The sequence below is a fragment of the Euwallacea fornicatus genome, chromosome 17, assembly GCF_040115645.1.
Source record: "Euwallacea fornicatus isolate EFF26 chromosome 17, ASM4011564v1, whole genome shotgun sequence".
NCBI classification, from domain to species: Eukaryota; Metazoa; Arthropoda; class Insecta; order Coleoptera; family Curculionidae; genus Euwallacea; species Euwallacea fornicatus.
The window spans coordinates 3907154-3927512 of record NC_089557.1 but is presented as its reverse complement, the minus strand read 5'-3'; the positions used below and the strand labels follow the sequence as shown (position 1 = coordinate 3927512).

Genomic DNA, 20359 nt, shown 5'->3' with positions numbered 1-20359 from the left:
GACTTGGAAATTCTCTACACTGATGAAAGCTTCCATTAACTTGAGTTGTTTAGGAAGTTGAGCTCAACAGGGAGATCTTGAATTTGATTAGTTCAGGTTAATTAGTCTCCTCATAACTTTTTAAAATACTGGACCAAACCATGTTCTGCGTCCTTAGTCAAATTTTATATCAGTGCTCAAAATTGTTGCAATTTTAGTGGAAAGTAACTCGCGTTAAATAAATTCACGAGCTTTACGCAGTAACACGAAATTGGAATTTCTAACACAGTTGACGGGAAATTTACATTAGAAAGATAGACGAACGTTCAATTATTTTCGCTCGAAATCCGGTTCTGTGCTACATTATGCAAAAAAATTATTTTGTTTAAAAATTCTGTCTGAGGATAAAAATTGCCAGTCCAGATTTTCGAAAGTATAATTAATTGGTTTCTTCATGTTAATTTGCACATTCCCTGTAATTCTGAGAGAAAAATAATCTTTATTACGTGTATCTGCAGTGTGAGTCACTGGGGCAATCACCTGTTAATATTTCCGTAACACCACTTCTCTTGTTATAGAGGCCATTTGCGATATTATTGCTTTCGATGGCTCAAATTTATTTTTGGGTCTATAGACACCTAATCGGCTTTTAATTTATTGCAGGTTGTTCAAAAGTATATACAAAAAGCTCACATCTGAAGGCGCATCAACGGATACATACAGGTCAGTATAAATCAGAACAATCATACCAATTGGTCCCTAGAGAAATCGGTTTCTCCATTTTGTTCTTAGCTGAAGCCTTGAAATGGGGCTATAAGTTTACAATAATTAACCTAGGAGACCCCATCATTTTCTTAAGGTCGCTAATGACCCAACTCATGAAACTTAATACCCTTTCAACGGCCTTTTATTATCTATTTATTTTTGCCATAATTGCTTACTTACCTACGTTTCGTTCCCAAGAAAAAGCACAGTTATGCTTAATAAACAATTCGAACACTAGCACACGGTGGTGCTTACACGCACGTCAAACGAGTTTGTAAATCAAAGTGTAGGCGTCCATCACTGAAAAACACGACCATAAACATTATTACGACCCGGCCTAAAGAACGAAAATGTCCAGTCCTGTATGATGAAACGGTCATAAATAATCATTACTATTTAATGGTGATTAAGTGCTCGTGACACATATGCCACGACTATTAATAATTCATATTAGGTATATCGCTTCCAGGTGAAAAACCCTATCAATGCCAATGGCCAGAATGCGAGTGGCGGTTTGCACGCTCGGACGAGTTGACTCGCCACTACAGGAAACACACGGGGGCGAAGCCCTTCAAGTGCAGCGTCTGCGAAAGATCCTTCGCCAGATCCGACCATTTGGCCTTACACATGAAGCGTCATCTACCCAAAACAGCTAAATGAATCCGTCCACTATAGGTTTTAGGATAAAGTATTTAATATATTGCCTTATTGATTTTTGTCCATTAGGAATTGTTGCCATTATAAGGAGGGACACAAAAGAGTCTTGAGCAATCCCCCTAATAAAGTCCAAATTTCTGTTGTGTGGGTTGTTCAATGCTTATATGGTCTTTCAGAAGGGTATTTATATTGCAGTAGTAGTTCAAAACATTGCTAGCTGCAAGTGGAAGCGTCCGGGTTTTCAATTCTCAGACTCTTGCAGCTGGCTTTGAATAGGATTTTTACAGATATTAAGAACCGATCTCAAGAAGTGACATAATAATTCTGTTTATGGGAATACCAGGGTTATTGATTATAGACGTGATTTTTTCTTTTTTTTTTATAACTACGGCACTTTCCGAGATATTTCAAAACACACTTTACTGAGTTTTTCGAGTTTTCAAATGAAAACTGATGAAACACCGAACGTTTAAATTCACATTCCACTGGTGAAAATGTGTACAGACCAGATGTGAGAAAATAACACACAATTATAAGCAAATTAAAATTCAATTATTGCATCAATTAAATAACTAGGTAATAATAAATACCTATAACACATTACGCACTATGGGTGTCCCGAAATTTACCGGGGTCGCCTACAATATTCAGGAAGTCCTATAACCACCCCAATTCATTTTCGCCATTCCATTATTTTTACACCACAATTAAAACAATCTTTATTTATCAATTTATACTTACCTTTAAAATCAGTAATTAAGATGAACGACATATTTTTCAGCAGATTCACTAGTACCTTTCCCTAAAGTAGTTTTTAAATGGTCCCAGTAAGCTAGCAAGTTGGTATTACTGCTTGCACAATGATCCACTAAGGACGCATGGTAACAAAAGAGAGAAAACGAAGAAATTATACAGATCGTTCACGTAAGAGTAAGAAGGATCATCTTGATGTAGCCCTGGAAAGCAGAGTAGGAACGCAAAATGTTTACACTGAAACATATCGACAAAATTATAGAGTTTAGAATCAATCAAAACCAGTTTATGAGAATTGAGATAAATATAATGCGAATGATGAGTACTGGATTCAAATTTGATCCAATATTGTGTAGACAACATTATTGAACAATTTTTGTAATACTTACCTCAAACCAACTGTGGACCCCGCACGTCCTGTTTAAGTGGAATTACAAAAGTCCAGTCGACAATTCGGGTGTAACTTCCTGATATCGTTAGGCAACAGGAGTAGTTGCTCCATGCACTGCATTTTGGCACACATAAAGCTGGACGTTACACCAATGAATGTCCAGATGTATCATTCATTCAAGACATTCTCACGTGCTGCCTTTGGCCAACTCTTCATCCTGGCGTCAGTCTCCAGAACAATATCGTTCCATTTCGTCTTTGCCAACGGTTCGCTTGTATGGACCTATACGGTGACTACTCGCCACCTTGTCAAGTGTCGATCAATTATATTCTCTAAAATCTTCAATGAGAAACTCGTGCCGCTTGTTGGTCTAAACGATATTGAATTAGCGAAATACGACCGACCCACTTTCTGGAAATTCAATATCTCGTCCCCACAAGAAATTGGATACTCTAAAACGAGTTGAAATTTAGCAATACTAGGCTGGCGAATGACCAGGCCCACGGTTGAACTGTTGATAAAAAAAATAAGAAATAAAATATAAATTCCTCAGAACATTCTATTTTCCTAGATCAATCGTTAAAACTAATCGAGAAACTCGTATTGAAACTCAATTATAATCAGCAACCCTGTATAAATTATAAATACGTATCTCTTACTACTCAAAAGCAATCGTTGGGATATTGCCTTAACTCTCAACTTTGAGGCCTTTTCAGTGTACTTATATACTTAAGAGAATTTTTATATATTTATTGCATAATATATTGTAAAATTGAAGAGCCACTACTTTATCTTTTTAGCTAGTTTTGCGTAAAAACTACAGAACTTATTGGTGGTTGCTAGTGATGACTCCGTACTCTTGGTTGAATGTTTGGGTATTATGTTGTGATGATTTTTTTTAGTGTTACGTATTTTCCACTTTTACAATATACATTCCATACAATACTCTCTTTCAAGAGAACCAAAATGACTGTTTTTTGATCGGCACGATAGGAGTATTATTTCGGACACATTTTGTTAAATACAGAGTTTTGTTGCGTTATCAATTATTTGTCCTTTGGTTGTGAGATATATTTGTTATTTAATTATTTATATCGAAAGTAGACACTTATTAACTTAAAATAGTATTAAGACCTCAAGCACATATTTAACTGATCAATTTCGGAATAAAACATCACACTACTTAATTGCATATATCGAGTGATTTGCATAAAGCCTCAGGATTTATTTAATCACCCAGTATATTAAATACAATTCTATTAAATTTTCATAAGTGTCCCAATTTGTAAATGTGACTTAATAATTCTAAGATTGCCATTTTGTCGTAGGTATACATATCAAAACATAATATGTGATTTACAAAAATCTGCTATTACTTTTTTAAACAATTCCGCAAATTTGTATTATTATATTATAAATTCGTATACGTTATTCAGTATATGAAGAGTTACCAAATATGTACACTGAATGTTTAAAACTTGCTGTACATAACAAAATATATAAAATTGACTAGAGCCTAGTCAAAAAAGTATAGTAATGTAGCGATATTGATACAGTTATTTGTACATTTTCTAAACATAAGTTATAATTTTAAATCGTTAATATGTAAGACAAAAACGCTGCTATAAGAATGCCTTTTACTTAGTGTATTTATATGATTAAAATACAAATTTGTTGGTTTAGAAAGCAAAAGCAATCGCCCACGTTCTATTAACAAACAATTGTATTTTGTTATCGGTAGAGCAAGCTAGGGTACACATAAAACATAAAAGATGTATGTAGTTAGAAAATTTGTTTTTCTTTTTTAATTTTGTATTTTATCTTTAATACAGTTTTATTTTTACTTGCTAAGACTTTCTTTTAGAATACCCGCAAGTTTTAATTGATATCAATTAGCCGAAAAATAAAGGAAATAAAACGATTAATTATCTCATTCGAACGTTTACTTTAAATCGAAATACACTATAATGCATTGTAAAGCAAATTTTAATTATTTAAACAGTAAGTCAAACCTATGAGTAAAATTACGTCTATGTACACGAAAAAAAAATTAGGAAGAGCCACAACTTAAAGCGCAAGTAAGGCTTTAAAATAATTAAAGGAGTTTACAACCAGTCTGGAACCATCACCCTTTCACTGGTTCGGACGAACATTTGCGGTACGTTAAACTGCTCTCTATTTTCGCGAAGTTCGCAGCAACGCTGTATTCACAATAATACTTACAGGGTACACCTATCATCCGCATGGTGCGACCACACGAATTTTGAAGCAAGTATTGAACGTTCGGCCGCACAACCAAAAATACAACAAACCAAACATCGACAAAAAATATTAATATGGACAGGACGAAACCCACGTTTGTAAATCTTACAAGTCTGTTTCTCATTCGGCTTAAAATTAATCCTCACTGTACATTTCGTCTCCATTATACATATATTCGTTCCACACACACTGCATTCAGTTTATTCTTTATTAAAGAGATCGGAGAAATGTGCATATCAGGGATGCCGTATACACAGGCACATACAGGTTAATCGGTTTACAACTAGTAGGCCTTTAAAGCAGTCACGCCACTGCAAAACACGACGCGCAGCGGAGGTTTTAGAGGGTGCAAGAGCTTTAACGGCTCTTATACAAGAACATTATAAATTAATTTTATTATAGGTGCCTCAATGTTAAGACTAATTGACGCTTTTGAGTGTTTGTTAGTATCTAGACACGCCAGAATTGGAATATCTATTTTGTTTTACTGGTAACCGTATTTGCAATATAGAAACATTTGATGCATGCTGAAGAGAGCATAAGACGGCGACATTCATCACTGATACAATATGGAAACGGAGTGTATAGCGAAACTTAACCTATGGTGTTTTGTTCGACATTCGGTGCCTTGTATTGGTCTTTATGCGGCCCAATATTCAGTTAAATAGAAGATTTACTTTTTGCAAGAAATAATTTCAGTTTGGAGCTTTTAGCGTTAATTCAGAAGATACAATCAATATGAGATAAATAATAAAATCACAAAATGGAAATTTGTCAGAGTCTGATTTGCAATCATTCCTCTATTTACTATTGATTGCTACAGATAACTAAAGAAGACAATGAGCATAGGCAATAGCAATAAAGTAAAGCAGATAATTGAAGAAATTAATCAAAAAACGATATACAGTTTAGAAATGTGATCAACAGACACAATTTCGCACCAGCAGTAAGTGATTTTATAGTCACTCTAATGTCCTCATACCAAAATGGGGAAGTGGTTTATCTATTTATTTCATAAGTTAACTTTGACTCATTTGAAAACAACATTTTCTTTTCTATCTGTCTTATTTTATGGCTATTTATGCACAATTTACTGTCTATCTATAATAATTAGTTGCAATCAGTGGAAGGACCGCAAAGTAGATTCGCTTGCACGTGTCAATATTACTCACTTCATATTCATTGTACTTACTTCTGCATAATAACGTAAAGAATTCCAAACTCAAATATTTGACGTCTGTGTGAGAACTTACATCTTGTGCCATGTGCCTTATGCATTGTATCATTGTATTTCAAAATTTTCAAGATAAATAATTATCACAAATTCGAGATATGCAAAAATAGCGCGACAAACATGAATATCATTCAAAAAAATTCATTTAAAATAAACGAGTAGCATATGTAGGACTTATTGATGTGGCTATACTTTTTTTCTGTTAAAATAAGACATAAGTGACTGCAGTGGACGAATATGTGCGATTCGGCAAAAGAAACAGCGCAATTCGTGAAAGTCTCACATTGACACGCCGCAGCGAAAGGGTTATAAAAACTCAACGCTACTTTTAAATAATAAAATAGGCAATTTATGAAATAATCGATAAAACGCATTGTCTCTTATCGATTACCAGTAGGTAAGTCCAACCGAATTTGCTGCATTCAACATATCACAAACAATAATCTTAAAAACCTACAAAGTAAATTTTATAATGCCGGAAACAATCTTACTACCTACCAAAGTCATACAAAAGTCACACTCATGACGTCTCAGTCATCATCTAAAACGATAATTTCCGGTTTCTTCTCGATCAGAATCACATCGTCACTGCTACTACTTTCTTCATCAAAATTAATTTGTGGTACCATCACCTCCTCCTCTATGTCTCCTTTCTTTTCAGCAAGTTTTTCCAAAAACTCATCTGCACTCATGTCAAAACTGTTTCCGAGTAAATACTCATTACTCAACACTACTTGCTTTTCCTTTTCACCCAACTGCGGAGGAACGTATTTTTCTATATCTCCTACGACGGATGGGGCTATTGTAATTGGTACCGAGCCATTCTCCAACGTTTCTTTGTCTTTTGAATTTGGTCCAATTGATGAAGTTTTCTTAAGAGAAACACCATTGCTTTTCACGGGTTCAGGGGATTCCCCTAGGTGTGACTGAACGAAATTCAATGGGTCAATTTGTACTTCTAGAGTGTCGTCTTCTTGCGAGTTTGATACAACGTCGCAGATTTGGTGCGGCCTACACGCGATGGGCATGTGATTTAATAATTCGGTTCTTGCTTTTGGTTTTCGACCTCTTCTACCTGAAATGATAAATAAGACAAATTCAAATGTGAGTTGTGGTTTTCCAGGAAATCAGGAGATGTTTAGTTCAACAAACTTTCAAAACATAATTATACAACTGGGCTATACAGCTGCTATTTACACCACTTTCCAACAATTTTTTATTTACATTTCTGGTCATTTACAAAGTTCCAATGATGAGTATTAAATTTTTACCAGGCCACAAGTATTTCTGTCCTGTAACTAAAAAATTACAGCTAACGTTTTTATACAATTATTGCATAGCAATAATTGTCATTAGCATACAAAAATCTATTCTGTAGCTTATCCCTCCAGATGAAAAAACTATTTAACTACTCAAATAAATACATACCTTTTTCCCTAAAGGGCAGCAATGAATTTTCCACAGAATTTGCACAGTGACGCACCACAGGCCTAATTCTGGCTCCAGTTCGACTAACACTACTGCTGCCACTTTCAACTTTCTGGTTATTCACCACCACATCGGCCCTAATTACATCCTCAAAATCAATCAAACCCACATTTTCCGAGATATCTTGAGACGTGTTGTCTTCTTCAACTTTGAGATTATTAGTAACTTGGGCTGGCTCATGTGGACTGTGCTCGCTTAAGTCCTGAGTGATACGAGTTATATGATTCTGTTTGGTGTTCGTGAGATCACCTTGAACGTCGTACTCGTCGTCTTCAGAACGGGCTCGACTGGTGTTTAAGTCATCTTCCTCATCAAAATCTAGACCCTCAAAAAAGGTCCGTTGCTTCCTCTGTCTAAGGCCGTATCTTTTAGGGGCCGGAGATGACGGAGGGCTGCTTAAATCTAGGTCGCTGTCGCTGTCGTTCTCATCGCTGTCGTAATATTTGCGGGAATTTCTTCTATTCGAGCCTTTTCGGGTTCGTTTTCTTACCATTTTCTTTATTTATTTTTATGAAAAATGTCACATCAAATTTTAGGTTAGAAGATGTTTACTGTCGAGGACCAGAACCATTTTCGATTCTTGATTAAATTGACGTTTAGGCACTTTCAAATACCCCATTCGAGCTATCGAAGTTGATTTTTTGAACAAGAACTTAACAGGTACATCTCATCTTGACAGAGATGTTATCCCCACCCCCAGTTGAACACGTCAATAAAACGTCAAAATTTCTCGCCACCTCCACTTCCAAAATAAAAATGAAAATTTGTGATTAGTCCCAGATTTAAAGCATAACATGAAGCAAATTTCCATATTTTTGAATAAAAATGCGGTACAAATACGGGTATTTAATTTTGTTTCTGTTCGTTGAGTGCATAGATGTGTTACAAGGCACACACCTAAAAGGTTCCTTCAATACAAAGAACTTTTTCAAGTTTCTGATTAAGTTTGGGTTCCAAAAAACTGACACACATTCTCCGGACATTTCGCACGGATATATTTTCGGGAATATTACCTCAAAACACAATTTCTCAGTGCCAGTCACTTTCGCAGTTTTAGACCGCTGGCACTTCATCGACTATTACAAAAACCGAGTCCTATATAATAAAGATGAAGCATGCAAACGAATGTTCAGTACTCTTAAGAAAAGGGCCTATGATCCTTATTGTAACAATGATGGAAAAGATTACTTGAGAAAAGTTCCTTGTCCAAAAGGGAAGTTTTGTGAAGACGAGGCTAAATCAAATGTGGTGAAAAATCATCAATTTACATATGTTATACAGGATTTTAATGAACCAGCGTAAGTAATAGGATATGCAAATCACTTATTCATACAGAAATTTACTCTGTTGAACAAATTTAATCTTTTACAGTATGAACATATCCATAGCCTGTGCCTTAATGGCTATTGAACAAAATATTCTTCTGGTATACTCATAAGTTGGTAATGTAATTTTCACTGCATCTTAACAAATTTGTTTATGCACTCAGCCATAAGCCAATGTTCAGTTATATAATGAAACTTTCTCATTTTAAAGACACAAATTGTTTATTTCAAGCCTTGTTTCCTATAAAGTAGGTATCACAATCTTATTGTTCTAATCATAGATTTGCAAAAAATTTTTTACCTATGCCCTTATGTCTCACTATTTCTGATATCTCAGTACAATGATGAGATAGTTTAAAACATGATAATTGCTTCTTTTAAACTCCAGATTTATTGCTGCCCTGAAGATTGATGAAACAATTAAATCTAAAGGTTCTATTTAAAAATATATAAAATAAGAAAAACAATTTAGCAGCAATTTTTGATAATTGAGAAAAAATATCCAAAACTTCATTATTGATTATTATTAACAGCTTTTGGTATGTGTCTTTGGTGGCCTGCTACCACACCAACACAAGCACATGTGATTGGCGTCATTATGAAGCTAGTGCAGAAATCGAATATGATATTTGGTTGGTTAATGGCAATCCCAACAGCTCAGCTTTCACCACCTATGAATTCTCATTTGACAGACAAAACACCCTGGAACTCTACATTATATTCTGGATGTGTTACGTTATTTTGGTGCCATTGCAGTGCCACGCCGTAAAAATTCAGAAACATCCAGTTACCAGGTAACACACTTCACAGTTTTACCTTGGATTTTACTTGTAGTTGGTACTGCAATTTAAATTGTTACAGATTATTTACTGCCAGTCTTTTACTTGAGTTCATAGCACTTTGCTTGAACTTACTACACACGCTAAAATTTGCCCTAAATGGTGAAGGGTTCCCAAAGATTCAGATGACTGGGGATATTTGTGATATTCTTTCAAGGGTAAGAATCTTTGGTAAATTGAAAATTTTTAGGAACAAGCTGTAAAATTTATTATAGACTTCGTTTATGTTGTTGTTACTGTTGCTGGCTAAAGGCTGGGCTGTAACTCGGTTGGAATTAACATGGAAACCTCTAGTGTTTGCAATATGGTTATGTTATGGTGTTGTACATATTTTATTGTATGTTTGGAATTTGGTAAGAAATTGAACTAATTGCAAAAAATTAAGCTTAAGCTAGTTTAAAAAAATAATTTCAAAAATTCCAGACTGAAGTGGACATTATAGAGGACGTAGACGAGTACCAGACGTGGCCAGGATGGCTGATAATCGTTTTCAGAACCCTCATAATGTGTTGGTTTCTTTATGAGTTACGCACAACCATGCTCTACGAACACAATACTCAAAAACTTAATTTTTTGCTCCACTTCGGCGCTTCCAGTCTAGTCTGGTTCATCTACCTTCCCATTTTAGCACTCATAGCTCTGCACGTTTCAGCTTTGTGGAGGTTCAAACTACTTTTAGGTGCGTCAAAATTCAACTTTTTGAGACGAGAAATATTGAACTTAAAATTTGACGCAGGTATAACGTATTCTGCGGATTGTTTCGCTTACTGCGTCATGGCCCATTTGCTGTGGCCCACGCGGTCGGAGCAGTATTTCCTCCTAAAAGGTCCCTCCTCCGCCGACTTAGAGGAGCTGGACGAATTCAACGAGGCTCCCCATATAGTTAATAACTCGTATACTTCTCTTAGTAGTGTAGGCTCCATGGAAATTGCGGGGTATGAGGATCATCCTAGCGGCAAACTGGAACTTGCGTGAATTTCAATTTTATGACTGTTTTATGTCCATTAGTTTTTATTTTGAAGCGCACTGTGGTTGCAGTTTAGTAATTGTAAGTAGATTGGAGTTATTGTGTAGGTATTGCCAAATAAGGTTTAATAATGGAGTAGCAGAATATTCTCTATGACTTCGCTTTTCAGGTTAAAAGTGGTTATTTATATTTAATTTGGGTACAACAAAAGCGAGTTGAAATTCATGTTCTATTTCCTGAATTTTTAGTACTACATTACCAACTTATTGCAAACTTTATTAAGATATGATAAAGTGTCAATGAAAATCCTAAAGTATTCGTCAATAGGAACTGTCGTCCGTTGATTCTTATGAAATTATCGTATGTCTCAATGACGTTCACACGTCAAATATGCTTAGATTCTACATTTAAACCAAATGATTGTGATTTTGATTAGGGGTTGATTAAGTAACGATTTTTATTGTTTAATTGGTATGTGATGAAATAGCAACTTAGCATTTTTAGAATGTTTTATTTCATGATGTTATATTGTGGCTAATTTATGTTATCTGCCAATTATATTTGATAAGTATAATTTGTACGTACATTTGGATAAAAATAATATGTACTTTTATTTATATAATGCTGCACATTGATCTTCAGAAGGCTGCATTGGGGTTATACCTTTTATATTAAGTTTATTATATTTTCTGTGATTGTAGCTGTATTAATTTGTTGTAAGCCGATTGCTCAACCTTGCAGATGTAAGTTTAAATCCACCCAACTTTTTACATACATAACATATTATTTATTGAGTAGTACAATTTTTTTGGAGGTCTAAAATAATAGTTTTGAATGCAATTGCAGTGCATTTGTGCAAGTCTAAGCTTAAATTTTACAGTATAAATACGTCATTTTTGGTCAATTCCCATTAACCACTAGAGTGTATGTAGAGTGTTGTAACGGAGTGCCAACTTAACCCAAATTTAATTAACTAATTAGCAAATTATATCCTGCACGACAAATTTTACTATTAACAGATGTGACTTTTCGAAGTTCCAAGAGCTCATCATAAATCCCAAATAATTTTTTCTTTAATAACAAAATTTGGAGACATCCCTGTGTAATAAAGCGACCTTCAAAGAGTCATAAATATTATAAAAAGCACTTTCAAGCAAATTTATGTATCATTCATAAAAGGGAGTGCTGATGTTTGCATTATCATTATCCTTGCCAATGTAAAATAATTTGTGTCTTACATGGTCAATTTTTAAAACTTCACATCGATCAATCAGAATTAAACCTTTATTGAGAAATATTCTTGTAAAATAAACACTACAACAACTTAAATTGACTTGTTATCTTGTCAATATCCTCAGCTTTATTTGGCCCTATTGCTACAACTGTCAAACTACTGCTATCAATTTGAGTCTTACCACTATCGTGCACTTTGCAGGCTGTAAGTTTATAATTTATAGCACTTTTGAATACTTTTGCCATTTCATCTTCACAGTGCCTTTCTACTTTTAGAACAATTTTCGGTTGGCCTGATGTTAACCACATGTTAAGATATGGATTGCTATTTTTAACTGATTGTCTATAAAGCAATATTGAAGCATGAGCCACTTGAGATGCAATTTTGCCTTTTCCCATTTGTAAGTCTGTACGGACTAAGAACACCATTTTGGTGCGAGCAAATTGCACAGCTTGGACGTTTTTGAACATAAAACTAAACATGTTGACTAATACTCTGCTAATTAACTGGCCCATGGCTGAGGTTCAAATCAAACTTCTCCTTTCAATTTTTGTTCCTGGTATTTTGCCATGCACTTTTTGAAGTCACTAACTTCGTTTTGGCACTTTCTCCAGTCTTGGCTTTCAGCAATGCATTCCTTTAAATTGTTTAGATAAATGAGCCCGAATAAAGTTTAGGTGATGGGATAGAAAGTAAATAAGTAACTGACATCTCGTCCAACTCAAGTGAATAAATGACCAATAACTAGAAGGCGCAAACATTATTATCAGCTTATGAATTATTGCATTATTATTGATTCTAATTTGAATTACTTTAATTAGATTGAGATATAATTATTAACCAAGGGATAGGTACCTGAACTTTGAAGTGTTGTTCCATGCATCCAGTCTTTTTAAGCATTTGTTCTACTGGGTCAGTTATTTCTTCTTGACTATGGGTGGGCATATCAAATGTCTTCAATGATAACGTTTCTTTTTAGCACAAATATATGAAAATAAATCATTAAACTAATGTATCAAATGCAAAGTATTTAGCCGAAATCAAATTGAAGGTTGCCTTTACGTGACTGTACCCTTTTTTTCCTCAAAAACATCGTTGCCAATGCTAATGCTTCGAATACTGTACTTTTTAAAATACAAAAATATGAACAATTGTCATAACAAGAAAATAACACATTTTTAGATAAAATTTTAATTTGAAGATAATCCGCTTCTCTCTAAAAACTTAAATTAATAATAATATGAACAAAAATAATTAGTAAAAGGCAATCGATTATCAATTCTACCTTGCCAATCTACACCGTTGCCACATTTCAAATTACATCACTTTTCCTCAAATCGTAAATAGAATATTTAAGGTTATCTTTGAATGTTTATTTTTGTTTTGTTCATTTTTTTCATAATTTCTAGTTGTATATCCATCTTTTCAGATATCTAATAAGCAATTTTTGAAGACGTATCAGCAATCAGCAAACCTATTTTTACATTTGGGTTAGAAGACGAGATCAGAGATGTCCATAAATTTGGATCTTAGACTCAAACGAGCTGATAAAGTTTATAGTGAAGGGGTAAGTGTCTAATGTAGTCTGGATGTGATCTAAATCTCAGTAGCAGTTTAGTTTATTACACTTTTAACATCCGATTTAATATCTAGGAAAATAAAGTTGTAATGCACCGTCAATAAATATCCTGATCATTCTCTAATTTCATTCTAATGTCTTGAACTTCAATATAGATCACCAGAAAAACACAGAGTTTAAGCACCTTTTTCCTATCAACATAGCATCCCCAAATTTGCAAGATCATGCATTTGATAATGTTAATTTAATAAATAAAATCAATTGTCTCCCTTATTTTAAAACTCTTTCAGGAAAATATAAGTGGAATAATTGTCATTTCGTCTAACTCAGATTTCAAACACGACGGCATCATTTTAACGGTAGAAGGCTGTGTCAACCTTCAAATTAGCTCCAAGAATGTTGGAGTTTTAGAAGCATTTTATAACTCTGTTAAGGTAAGTGTTTTTCATGAATTCCCCATGAAAGGAACCGTAAAGTGTACCCCCTTCAGCCAATTCAATTAGTTAATATCATATGCGATGTCAGCACCCCTGGTCGTGTCCCCTCTGGCATCACAGAAATTCCATTCCAAATTCCCCTCAAAGCCAAACCCAATAGGGTATTGTATGAAACGTACCATGGCGTGTACGTCAACATTAGCTATTCAATAAGATGCGACATCAAAAGGTCGTTTTTATCAAAAGATCTGCAAAGGTGCCAACAATTCTTAGTGCAATATAAGGCAAATGCTGGCCATTGTCCTCAATTGCCTTTGAAAGATAATAGGAAACCAGTTTCATTTGAATTAAGCCCTGCCAAGCTCACTTCAGGGGCATCAGGTGCGTTCTTTTTTCAAATTCGTGTCCTAAACAACTTGGTCCATTGAGTTCTAGGAGCTCCAGATTTCTTACTTCGAGGTTATTTGGAGAGCGTCTGCTGCAGTATCACAAAACCATTTAAAGGTCAACTGACCTTAGTGCGATGTGCAGCCCCAGTAAAATCTGTTGAGCTTCAGTTGGTGCGTATTGAGACATGTGGATGTGCCGAAGGTTATGCGAGAGAAGGTGAGAGAATAATCAGTTAAATGGAAAATTTCAAAGAGTATTTTAGCTACTGAGATTCAAAATTTGCAAATTGGAGATGGAGACATTGCTCAAAATATTCCAATACCTATTTACATGGTTTTTCCGCGGTTGTTTACCTGTCCCACTTTGATGACTACAAACTTTAAAATTGGTAAGTCACAAATAAATTTTATAGAATTTTTTTAAATTTGCTTTGTTTCAGAATTTGAGATTAATATTGTATTGGTGTTCGACAATAATCATTTAATTACCAACAACTTTCCAATAATATTAGTCAGGGGGTAGTAAGAATAATTTTAAGATTATTTTACGCAATGCGTATATATATCTTCAATTCGGGTGGCAATAATTATATTAATTTTGATCGGAGTTTCCGCTTCAAATAGCGAATTCCTTACTTATAAAATAGCTATCCTATATCTAAGAAATAGGCCTGAAGAATTAGCAGAACTTTAAAACAGACTAGTGCCAATATATTGCCATATTTACAGGTTATTTTTGACGTGAAATGGTTTAAAGAGGAAAGACTGGAAGACTTCCATTTTAAAGAATAAAACGAGATTAATTATGTGAGTTTGTTTTTACGAAAACACCGTGAATTCTATTATAAGCGTAAGTAAATATAAATAAAAGATTAGCAAATTGGCGCTATATTCAGACCCTTGTTATATATTGACAAATATTTTTGTTTTTTTTTAAACCTGATTCTTTCTTATAGAAAGAAACTTACTACTTTGGAAGCTTGTATAAGCCGTTTGCATAGACTAAATGCCTCTCCCTCACTCTCCTGTCGAGAAAATTCTTAAGCTCAGATTGACTGCATTCTGTGGTGGGTCCTTGAAACGCAAACATCTTTAACATGTGATGGATCCTTTCGAGCGATAAGCTGTCCAGGTTCATCAACATTCCAATAATATAAGACCAAATATTCTGTAAAAGGGACCGTGGTTTTGAATGCTAGCTAGTATACACCGTAAATGTAAAGCAAAACTGCTAGCTACCTGTAACTCTTCTTCCTTTTGATCCTTAGCGCTGGCCATAGCGGATTCCGACTCGAATTCCTCAACATAAAAATCCTCAGGAACGGCGTTTCTATTCTCGGTTTCCTCTAAAACAGCAAACACATCTTGGCTTATTTCAGTCAAGATACCGTGCGATAGCCAGAAGCCTATTTTGCGCCTTAAGACCGTAGGAGGGCAATGCATGATTTTACTCAATTCCTCCAACTCCCAAATATCTGTAAATCGTTGTTCTATAGGTAAATTACAATTTATCAAAACCTCTACTTACTTTTATCCTGAAAATGCATCATAACTGTCGCATGCACCGGAGAAACCGCCAAATTTACCACCCTATCGTTAAGCTCGACTTCAATATTTACTACTCCCAAGTGGTTTTTCCAGCACAAAGTTCGACTGCCCTTCAATGTCTCGAAGGCCTTAGTAAAACTCTCCATCTGCTTTGCAACTTCAGCGTGCAACTCCAATTTTTCCTCTTTGAACGGAGGCCAGAACTGCTGAGAAACAATCATCGTTGCAAGTGGAGTGGTTTCTCCATATTCCGCTGTGTCTTTTATTCTTTGATTGATCCTCTTGGACTCGGCAATATCCTTGAGCATTACCTCACAGAAGTGCAAATGTGAGTCTCCAAAACGCAATTTCAATAGTTCCAAGTACCGGATCTCCTTTTCTGTATCAAAAGTATCTTGGGACAAAAGCCGATCGGCTAGGAGGGTGCGATATTCATTGACAAATAATTCTTTGCTGCCGTAAATGTTAACCAACATAGTGATTATGTCGACGTTTCGGCGGTTTGATATTTGCTCCTTTGGTGACTCTTTAAAAATAATTTATATTTAGTCAATAGTTTTTTCTTATAATATCCTAAATTTTACGTACTTTTGCAAGGAATTGCGTCTACAGGATCGGGAGTCCAACTCTCCCAATTCTCATCTTCATCGTTAATCGGCATATTCTCGTCTACAGGTTCGCTTCGGTTCAATTCTTCTGCCAGATCGTTCGGACCTTCTTCTGTCAAACTACTTACCACACATCTACGATGCCAATATTGTTATACAAAATATATATACTTTTCTACACATTAGTAAAAGTTCAATTTCATTCCTTAATAATTTTTTCTAAATAAGTTGTGAATCACTCCGTGTTATTGAAAAAATGTTAACTCAAACTTATTTTAAAAATCCAAGGCAACATTATATTTACCTAACAGTATCTTCCCTGCTTCTCAAATACTGATGAATAGGATAAGTCACAGTCTCCAGCAACAACCCAAATGGATCCAAAATCTTTAGAGACTTGATGGTAGCTACATAAGCTGTTAAAATATCCATAGTGCTAACGCCTGGATGTAATAACCTAGTTTCCATAGCCTTTTGCAACTTTTTAGTCAACAATGATTTTAAATCTGTTCTTGGTAAACATAAGCGAATATCCTCAAGAGCTGGTAGAGATTCTGGGTATTCTAGTGGAGGGTTAAATTACATTAATTATCATATGAGACTTTTCACCTTTCTGAATTACCTATGACAATATTAAACAATTGATCAATCCTGATCTTTGTGTAACAATTGTACAAATAATTGACTAATTTCTTTTCAAAAGTCAACATTGATTCTTCCAAAGGTATTGACTTATCAAAATAGTAAATTTTTCTAAGCCAAACAAGTACAACTGAATGAAGCCACTACAATTATGGTAAAAAAAACAAATAGTCTCCAATACATTTCTAAGTTAGTACCTTTTCTAAGCTAACAATAAATGAATCATAATTATCCTTACAGGTCTTCTGTATGTGTGAATAAATGTAGTTGTAGCACAAATTTGTTAAAGTCTGTCCTATCAAAGGTTCCAATAAATTCATTTCTCCCAACTTTCTAGAGGAACAAATTTAGTGCCTACTGAGTAGAAGGTAATCTTTACGAATAACTTACCGATTTGTTTCTTGAAACATATGCATGCAATAACACCCCACATTATCCTGATCACAAACAATACATTTCCCCTCAGAGTTACTCTCATCCAAATCTTCCATTTTCAAAGTAGTTTCATAAAAGTTCATAGTTAAACTTTGATAATCAACGTGCATTTGTGCAAATAATGTAGCTTTCAAAATCAACTTCAAAGCATCTTGAACATTCTTCTCTTCATAAGGTACTTTGATCACATCAGCACTTTGTCTGAAAAGTTCTAATCTTGAAATAATCCCTTCCAACTGCCGATAATTGTCATAGAGAGCTCTGACGGCATTAAAAAACTGCTTTGACCCTTTATTGGTGTCCTCAAGTTTCTTAAAATATGACCAGAACTCTGGAACTATTTCATCTCGTAGTCGTTTTTCAATTTTATTGATGACTAACTGTTGAAGCAGATCCTGCAAAGAACTCTTTTTCATGAAGCCGCAAACTTGTTCAAATTCGCATTTTGTAAAAGGACCTTCTTGGTTACAAGGGGTGTTGAAATCATTTAATATAGGGAAGATTTTCTCACTTAGACTCCAGATTTTCTTGGAATCGGGAATTTCGTCCATTGAATTTGATGTTGTTAGATAGAAGGTGCAGTGTGGATTATGTATTTTTTTTTATTTAAAAGACGGTTTATTAGTACGTTTTGTTAGTTATCGTTATTTTGTTTAAAATATTTTTTTTGTATTTATAAATAATAACGAGAAATTAAGGTTATGTTAAAAAATCAACTTGACAGATGATGCCAGCGTTGCCGAATGACAAAAAAGAAATAAGATCTCGGAAACAAATTTTTGTTTAGAAACTCGAGTTAAAGTGAAGAGTTTAATTATTAAAAGTTTATTAATTAAAAACACAGTAGGAAATTAATGCTAATAAAATTGTTGTAATTGTAACTTTCAAACTTTAAAAAACCAAAATTATATAGAACTCCTGACATAGAATACCTCCATAAACAAATTAATCTATTACTTAAACCTAACCAAGAATCATTGGTCCCCCTTTACTCTGCTTATATTTATTAACCACAATGCTAAGCAGATTATTAAAATGCAAGTTATTTAAAGCATTGAATAGTTCATCCAAATGTCCGTAAACCGCATTAACACTTAACGCGATCTGTAAAGCCTGTGCAAGTCGGTCAAGAGCCAAATGAAAATGAGAATCGTGAATTATACCAGAGGTTTGGCCCTTGTGTTTTAAATCTTCATAATAATAATACAGGGGATGAATAATTGCCGTTAAATGCTGCACGTTGATAGCTCGTGGAGGCTGCACTTGTGGTATCTCTGATATACTGTTTAAAAGGGCTAGATAAAGTTTTGAATAGATGTCTTGATTTTGATCATAAATGGGTGCTAAAACACACCAACGCAGAAGTCCTAAAATTAAATAGAAATTATCCCCAATATTATGTAAAAACAATCTAACCAGCTATTGGAGTAGTTGCTTCCATGGGAATTGCCCCTTGAGGTAAATGGGGTTGTCTAAGTTGAGCTGCTACACAAAGAGAGTTGTTTTCAGTGACCTGCAAATACCTAACTTGCACACCTGTTCTACATTTCTTAAATTAATAATACATGCCCAATCTGTAGTACTCTTTAATAGAACCTGGGGGGGAAACATTGGTTCTTTTTTATGCACAAAGTAATTCTCAGCTACAGCTGTTAAAAGATTAGAAGTAAATTCTGGGGCAATATTTGGCAAGCTGGTTAATCTCTCTTCTGGATTGGGAGCTAGCTGAGCATAGTCAAAAACCAGAGCCTCAGCTAACTTACAACTTGCAGGAGAAGAATTTCCTATGTATAATTTAAGTAAAAATCACATAATTATTTTCCTAATGGGACTACCTAATTGCTGCATCCAAGTACTAGCAGACACCAAAATAAGGGGACTAGGAATGCCTATAGCTAAAGAAACTAGTTTACTCAAAATTCCAACTCTGCTGTTAACAGTACTGGGACTAAACAAGTTTAAGAACAAGGTATTCCTAGAAGCCTCATTAGGTATGCTATTCAGAAATTCATAGAGAATTTCTAAAAGTTGGAGTTCTATTAATGGGGTTAAACCTTGTGTCCTCTTGTTGCCTCTCCTGTCTACCTCATAGAACACAAATTCTGCCATTAAATCAAGGGAGAGGTCCATGCTTTTGATATTAGTAACTCTTGCACAGAGAAGCTCACCTAGAATTTAATTAATTATGAGAACTTGAAGTTTAAGTAGCCAGACAATTTACCAATTTTCTTTAATGCTTCTTGCGCACATAGAGGGTATTCAAGTTTTCTTAGGGTTTGTTTTAGATTTATCTCTGAAGAAGACCCAGACATATTTCGTTTTTATTTAAAGAATACTCTGTTGAAGGATTAAAATACACGGAATTAGAGTTAGTTAACGTGGAGTAGAGGTATAGTCTAATAAAAGAATAATTGGGGAACCACAATTAGAAATAAATAAGCGAATTAATATAAATAATCACAATTGCTTTAAACGGAAGCATTGAATGTTTATATGGAATTCGGAAATCTAAATAATCGTGAAGTTTAGTTTGCCAATGGAAAAAACGTGAATATAAGTCTAATCAAGGACTTCAAAGAACAGAGGTGTTCTTGTTGGATCAAGTGTTTAAACAAAGATAGATATAGTTGATGTGACAAGATCAAAATAGACAGAGAAGTACTTCATAATTGTAGACATTACATATCGTCAATGTAGAAAAGATTATTGTCGTATACAGAGTGTTTAACAAACATATGACGAAAAATTTTGAGGATATTTCTTGGATCCAAAGAAGAAAAGGCGTTTTATAAACGTATGTCGAAATGATTTAAATTTCGAATGACAT

General features: G+C 34.5%; 7 protein-coding genes across 9 annotated transcripts in view; 3 read left to right on the top strand and 4 right to left on the bottom strand.

The window, feature by feature from the left end:
* LOC136344652 (dendritic arbor reduction protein 1-like) overlaps positions 1 to 4391 on the top strand; it is a 31832-nt gene extending 27441 nt beyond the window's left edge. For both annotated transcript variants that reach the window (XM_066292308.1, XM_066292309.1), the window contains exons 5-6: positions 643 to 702; positions 1214 to 4391. In XM_066292308.1, the coding sequence (XP_066148405.1) occupies positions 643 to 702; positions 1214 to 1404 (251 nt within the window). In that variant the 3' untranslated portion in view covers positions 1405 to 4391. The remainder of the gene's footprint in view (positions 1 to 642; positions 703 to 1213) is intronic.
* Positions 4392 to 4470: 79 nt separating this feature from the next.
* LOC136344654 (uncharacterized) lies at positions 4471 to 8232 on the bottom strand. Of its 2 annotated transcripts, XM_066292313.1 has the most exons (3): positions 7470 to 8232; positions 6551 to 7116; positions 4471 to 6494 (listed from the first exon to the last, which is right to left on the bottom strand). In XM_066292313.1, exons 1-2 carry the CDS (start codon positions 8020 to 8022, stop codon positions 6572 to 6574), a joined length of 1098 nt encoding a protein of 365 aa, XP_066148410.1. In that variant the 5' UTR covers positions 8023 to 8232; the 3' UTR covers positions 4471 to 6494; positions 6551 to 6571. The 2 variants fall into 2 exon arrangements, with proteins under 2 accessions (XP_066148410.1, XP_066148408.1); XM_066292311.1 differs by having other exon boundaries at positions 4471 to 7116.
* Position 8233: 1 nt separating this feature from the next.
* On the top strand, positions 8234 to 11989 carry LOC136344651 (transmembrane protein 145). Its single transcript, XM_066292307.1, has 6 exons — positions 8234 to 8827; positions 9388 to 9648; positions 9716 to 9851; positions 9909 to 10046; positions 10117 to 10372; positions 10430 to 11989. Exons 1-6 carry the CDS (start codon positions 8355 to 8357, stop codon positions 10666 to 10668), a joined length of 1503 nt encoding a protein of 500 aa, XP_066148404.1. The 5' UTR covers positions 8234 to 8354; the 3' UTR covers positions 10669 to 11989.
* A 283-nt stretch (positions 11990 to 12272) lies between these two features.
* Positions 12273 to 12971, bottom strand: LOC136344656 (cytochrome c oxidase assembly factor 4 homolog, mitochondrial). Its single transcript, XM_066292315.1, has 2 exons — positions 12750 to 12971; positions 12273 to 12531 (listed from the first exon to the last, which is right to left on the bottom strand). Exons 1-2 carry the CDS (start codon positions 12837 to 12839, stop codon positions 12424 to 12426), a joined length of 198 nt encoding a protein of 65 aa, XP_066148412.1. The 5' UTR covers positions 12840 to 12971; the 3' UTR covers positions 12273 to 12423.
* Positions 12972 to 13090: 119 nt separating this feature from the next.
* On the top strand, positions 13091 to 15107 carry LOC136344655 (vacuolar protein sorting-associated protein 26C). Its single transcript, XM_066292314.1, has 6 exons — positions 13091 to 13461; positions 13764 to 13907; positions 13964 to 14291; positions 14346 to 14516; positions 14563 to 14688; positions 14740 to 15107. The coding sequence occupies exons 1-6, from the start codon at positions 13405 to 13407 to the stop codon at positions 14820 to 14822; spliced, it is 909 nt and encodes a 302-aa protein (XP_066148411.1). The 5' UTR covers positions 13091 to 13404; the 3' UTR covers positions 14823 to 15107.
* Positions 15103 to 18237, bottom strand: morula (anaphase promoting complex subunit morula). The gene is made up of 8 exons (XM_066292306.1): positions 17488 to 18237; positions 17295 to 17430; positions 17078 to 17240; positions 16760 to 17018; positions 16436 to 16590; positions 15828 to 16373; positions 15539 to 15774; positions 15103 to 15467 (listed from the first exon to the last, which is right to left on the bottom strand). The coding sequence occupies exons 1-8, from the start codon at positions 18081 to 18083 to the stop codon at positions 15267 to 15269; spliced, it is 2292 nt and encodes a 763-aa protein (XP_066148403.1). The 5' UTR covers positions 18084 to 18237; the 3' UTR covers positions 15103 to 15266.
* Positions 18238 to 18341: 104 nt separating this feature from the next.
* LOC136344653 (integrator complex subunit 15) lies at positions 18342 to 20082 on the bottom strand. Its single transcript, XM_066292310.1, has 5 exons — positions 19754 to 20082; positions 19368 to 19700; positions 19102 to 19316; positions 18949 to 19045; positions 18342 to 18899 (listed from the first exon to the last, which is right to left on the bottom strand). Exons 1-5 carry the CDS (start codon positions 19842 to 19844, stop codon positions 18496 to 18498), a joined length of 1140 nt encoding a protein of 379 aa, XP_066148407.1. The 5' UTR covers positions 19845 to 20082; the 3' UTR covers positions 18342 to 18495.
* Between the last annotated feature and the right edge of the window lie 277 nt (positions 20083 to 20359).

Coding starts and splice junctions, on each gene's coding strand:
- LOC136344654 (XM_066292311.1), bottom strand. CDS start 8,022: ATGGTAAGAAAACGAACCCGAAAAGGCTCGAATAGAAGAAATTCCCGC. Junction 7,117..7,469: donor GCTGCCCTTTAGGGAAAAAG/GTATGTATTTAT, acceptor TTATCATTTCAG/GTAGAAGAGGTCGAAAACCA.
- LOC136344651 (XM_066292307.1), top strand. CDS start 8,355: ATGCGGTACAAATACGGGTATTTAATTTTGTTTCTGTTCGTTGAGTGC. Junction 9,852..9,908: donor TTTGTGATATTCTTTCAAGG/GTAAGAATCTTT, acceptor AATTTATTATAG/ACTTCGTTTATGTTGTTGTT. Junction 10,047..10,116: donor TATTGTATGTTTGGAATTTG/GTAAGAAATTGA, acceptor CAAAAATTCCAG/ACTGAAGTGGACATTATAGA.
- LOC136344656 (XM_066292315.1), bottom strand. CDS start 12,839: ATGCCCACCCATAGTCAAGAAGAAATAACTGACCCAGTAGAACAAATG. Junction 12,532..12,749: donor AACAACACTTCAAAGTTCAG/GTACCTATCCCT, acceptor AACAATTTAAAG/GAATGCATTGCTGAAAGCCA.
- LOC136344655 (XM_066292314.1), top strand. CDS start 13,405: ATGTCCATAAATTTGGATCTTAGACTCAAACGAGCTGATAAAGTTTAT. Junction 13,462..13,763: donor ATAAAGTTTATAGTGAAGGG/GTAAGTGTCTAA, acceptor AAACTCTTTCAG/GAAAATATAAGTGGAATAAT. Junction 14,689..14,739: donor GACTACAAACTTTAAAATTG/GTAAGTCACAAA, acceptor GCTTTGTTTCAG/AATTTGAGATTAATATTGTA.
- morula (XM_066292306.1), bottom strand. CDS start 18,083: ATGGACGAAATTCCCGATTCCAAGAAAATCTGGAGTCTAAGTGAGAAA. Junction 17,241..17,294: donor TTATTGTTAGCTTAGAAAAG/GTACTAACTTAG, acceptor CCATAATTGTAG/TGGCTTCATTCAGTTGTACT. Junction 16,591..16,759: donor AGCAGGGAAGATACTGTTAG/GTAAATATAATG, acceptor TTGGCATCGTAG/ATGTGTGGTAAGTAGTTTGA.
- LOC136344653 (XM_066292310.1), bottom strand. CDS start 19,844: ATGTCTGGGTCTTCTTCAGAGATAAATCTAAAACAAACCCTAAGAAAA. Junction 19,701..19,753: donor AGAAGCATTAAAGAAAATTG/GTAAATTGTCTG, acceptor ATTAAATTCTAG/GTGAGCTTCTCTGTGCAAGA. Junction 19,317..19,367: donor TACTTGGATGCAGCAATTAG/GTAGTCCCATTA, acceptor AATTATACATAG/GAAATTCTTCTCCTGCAAGT.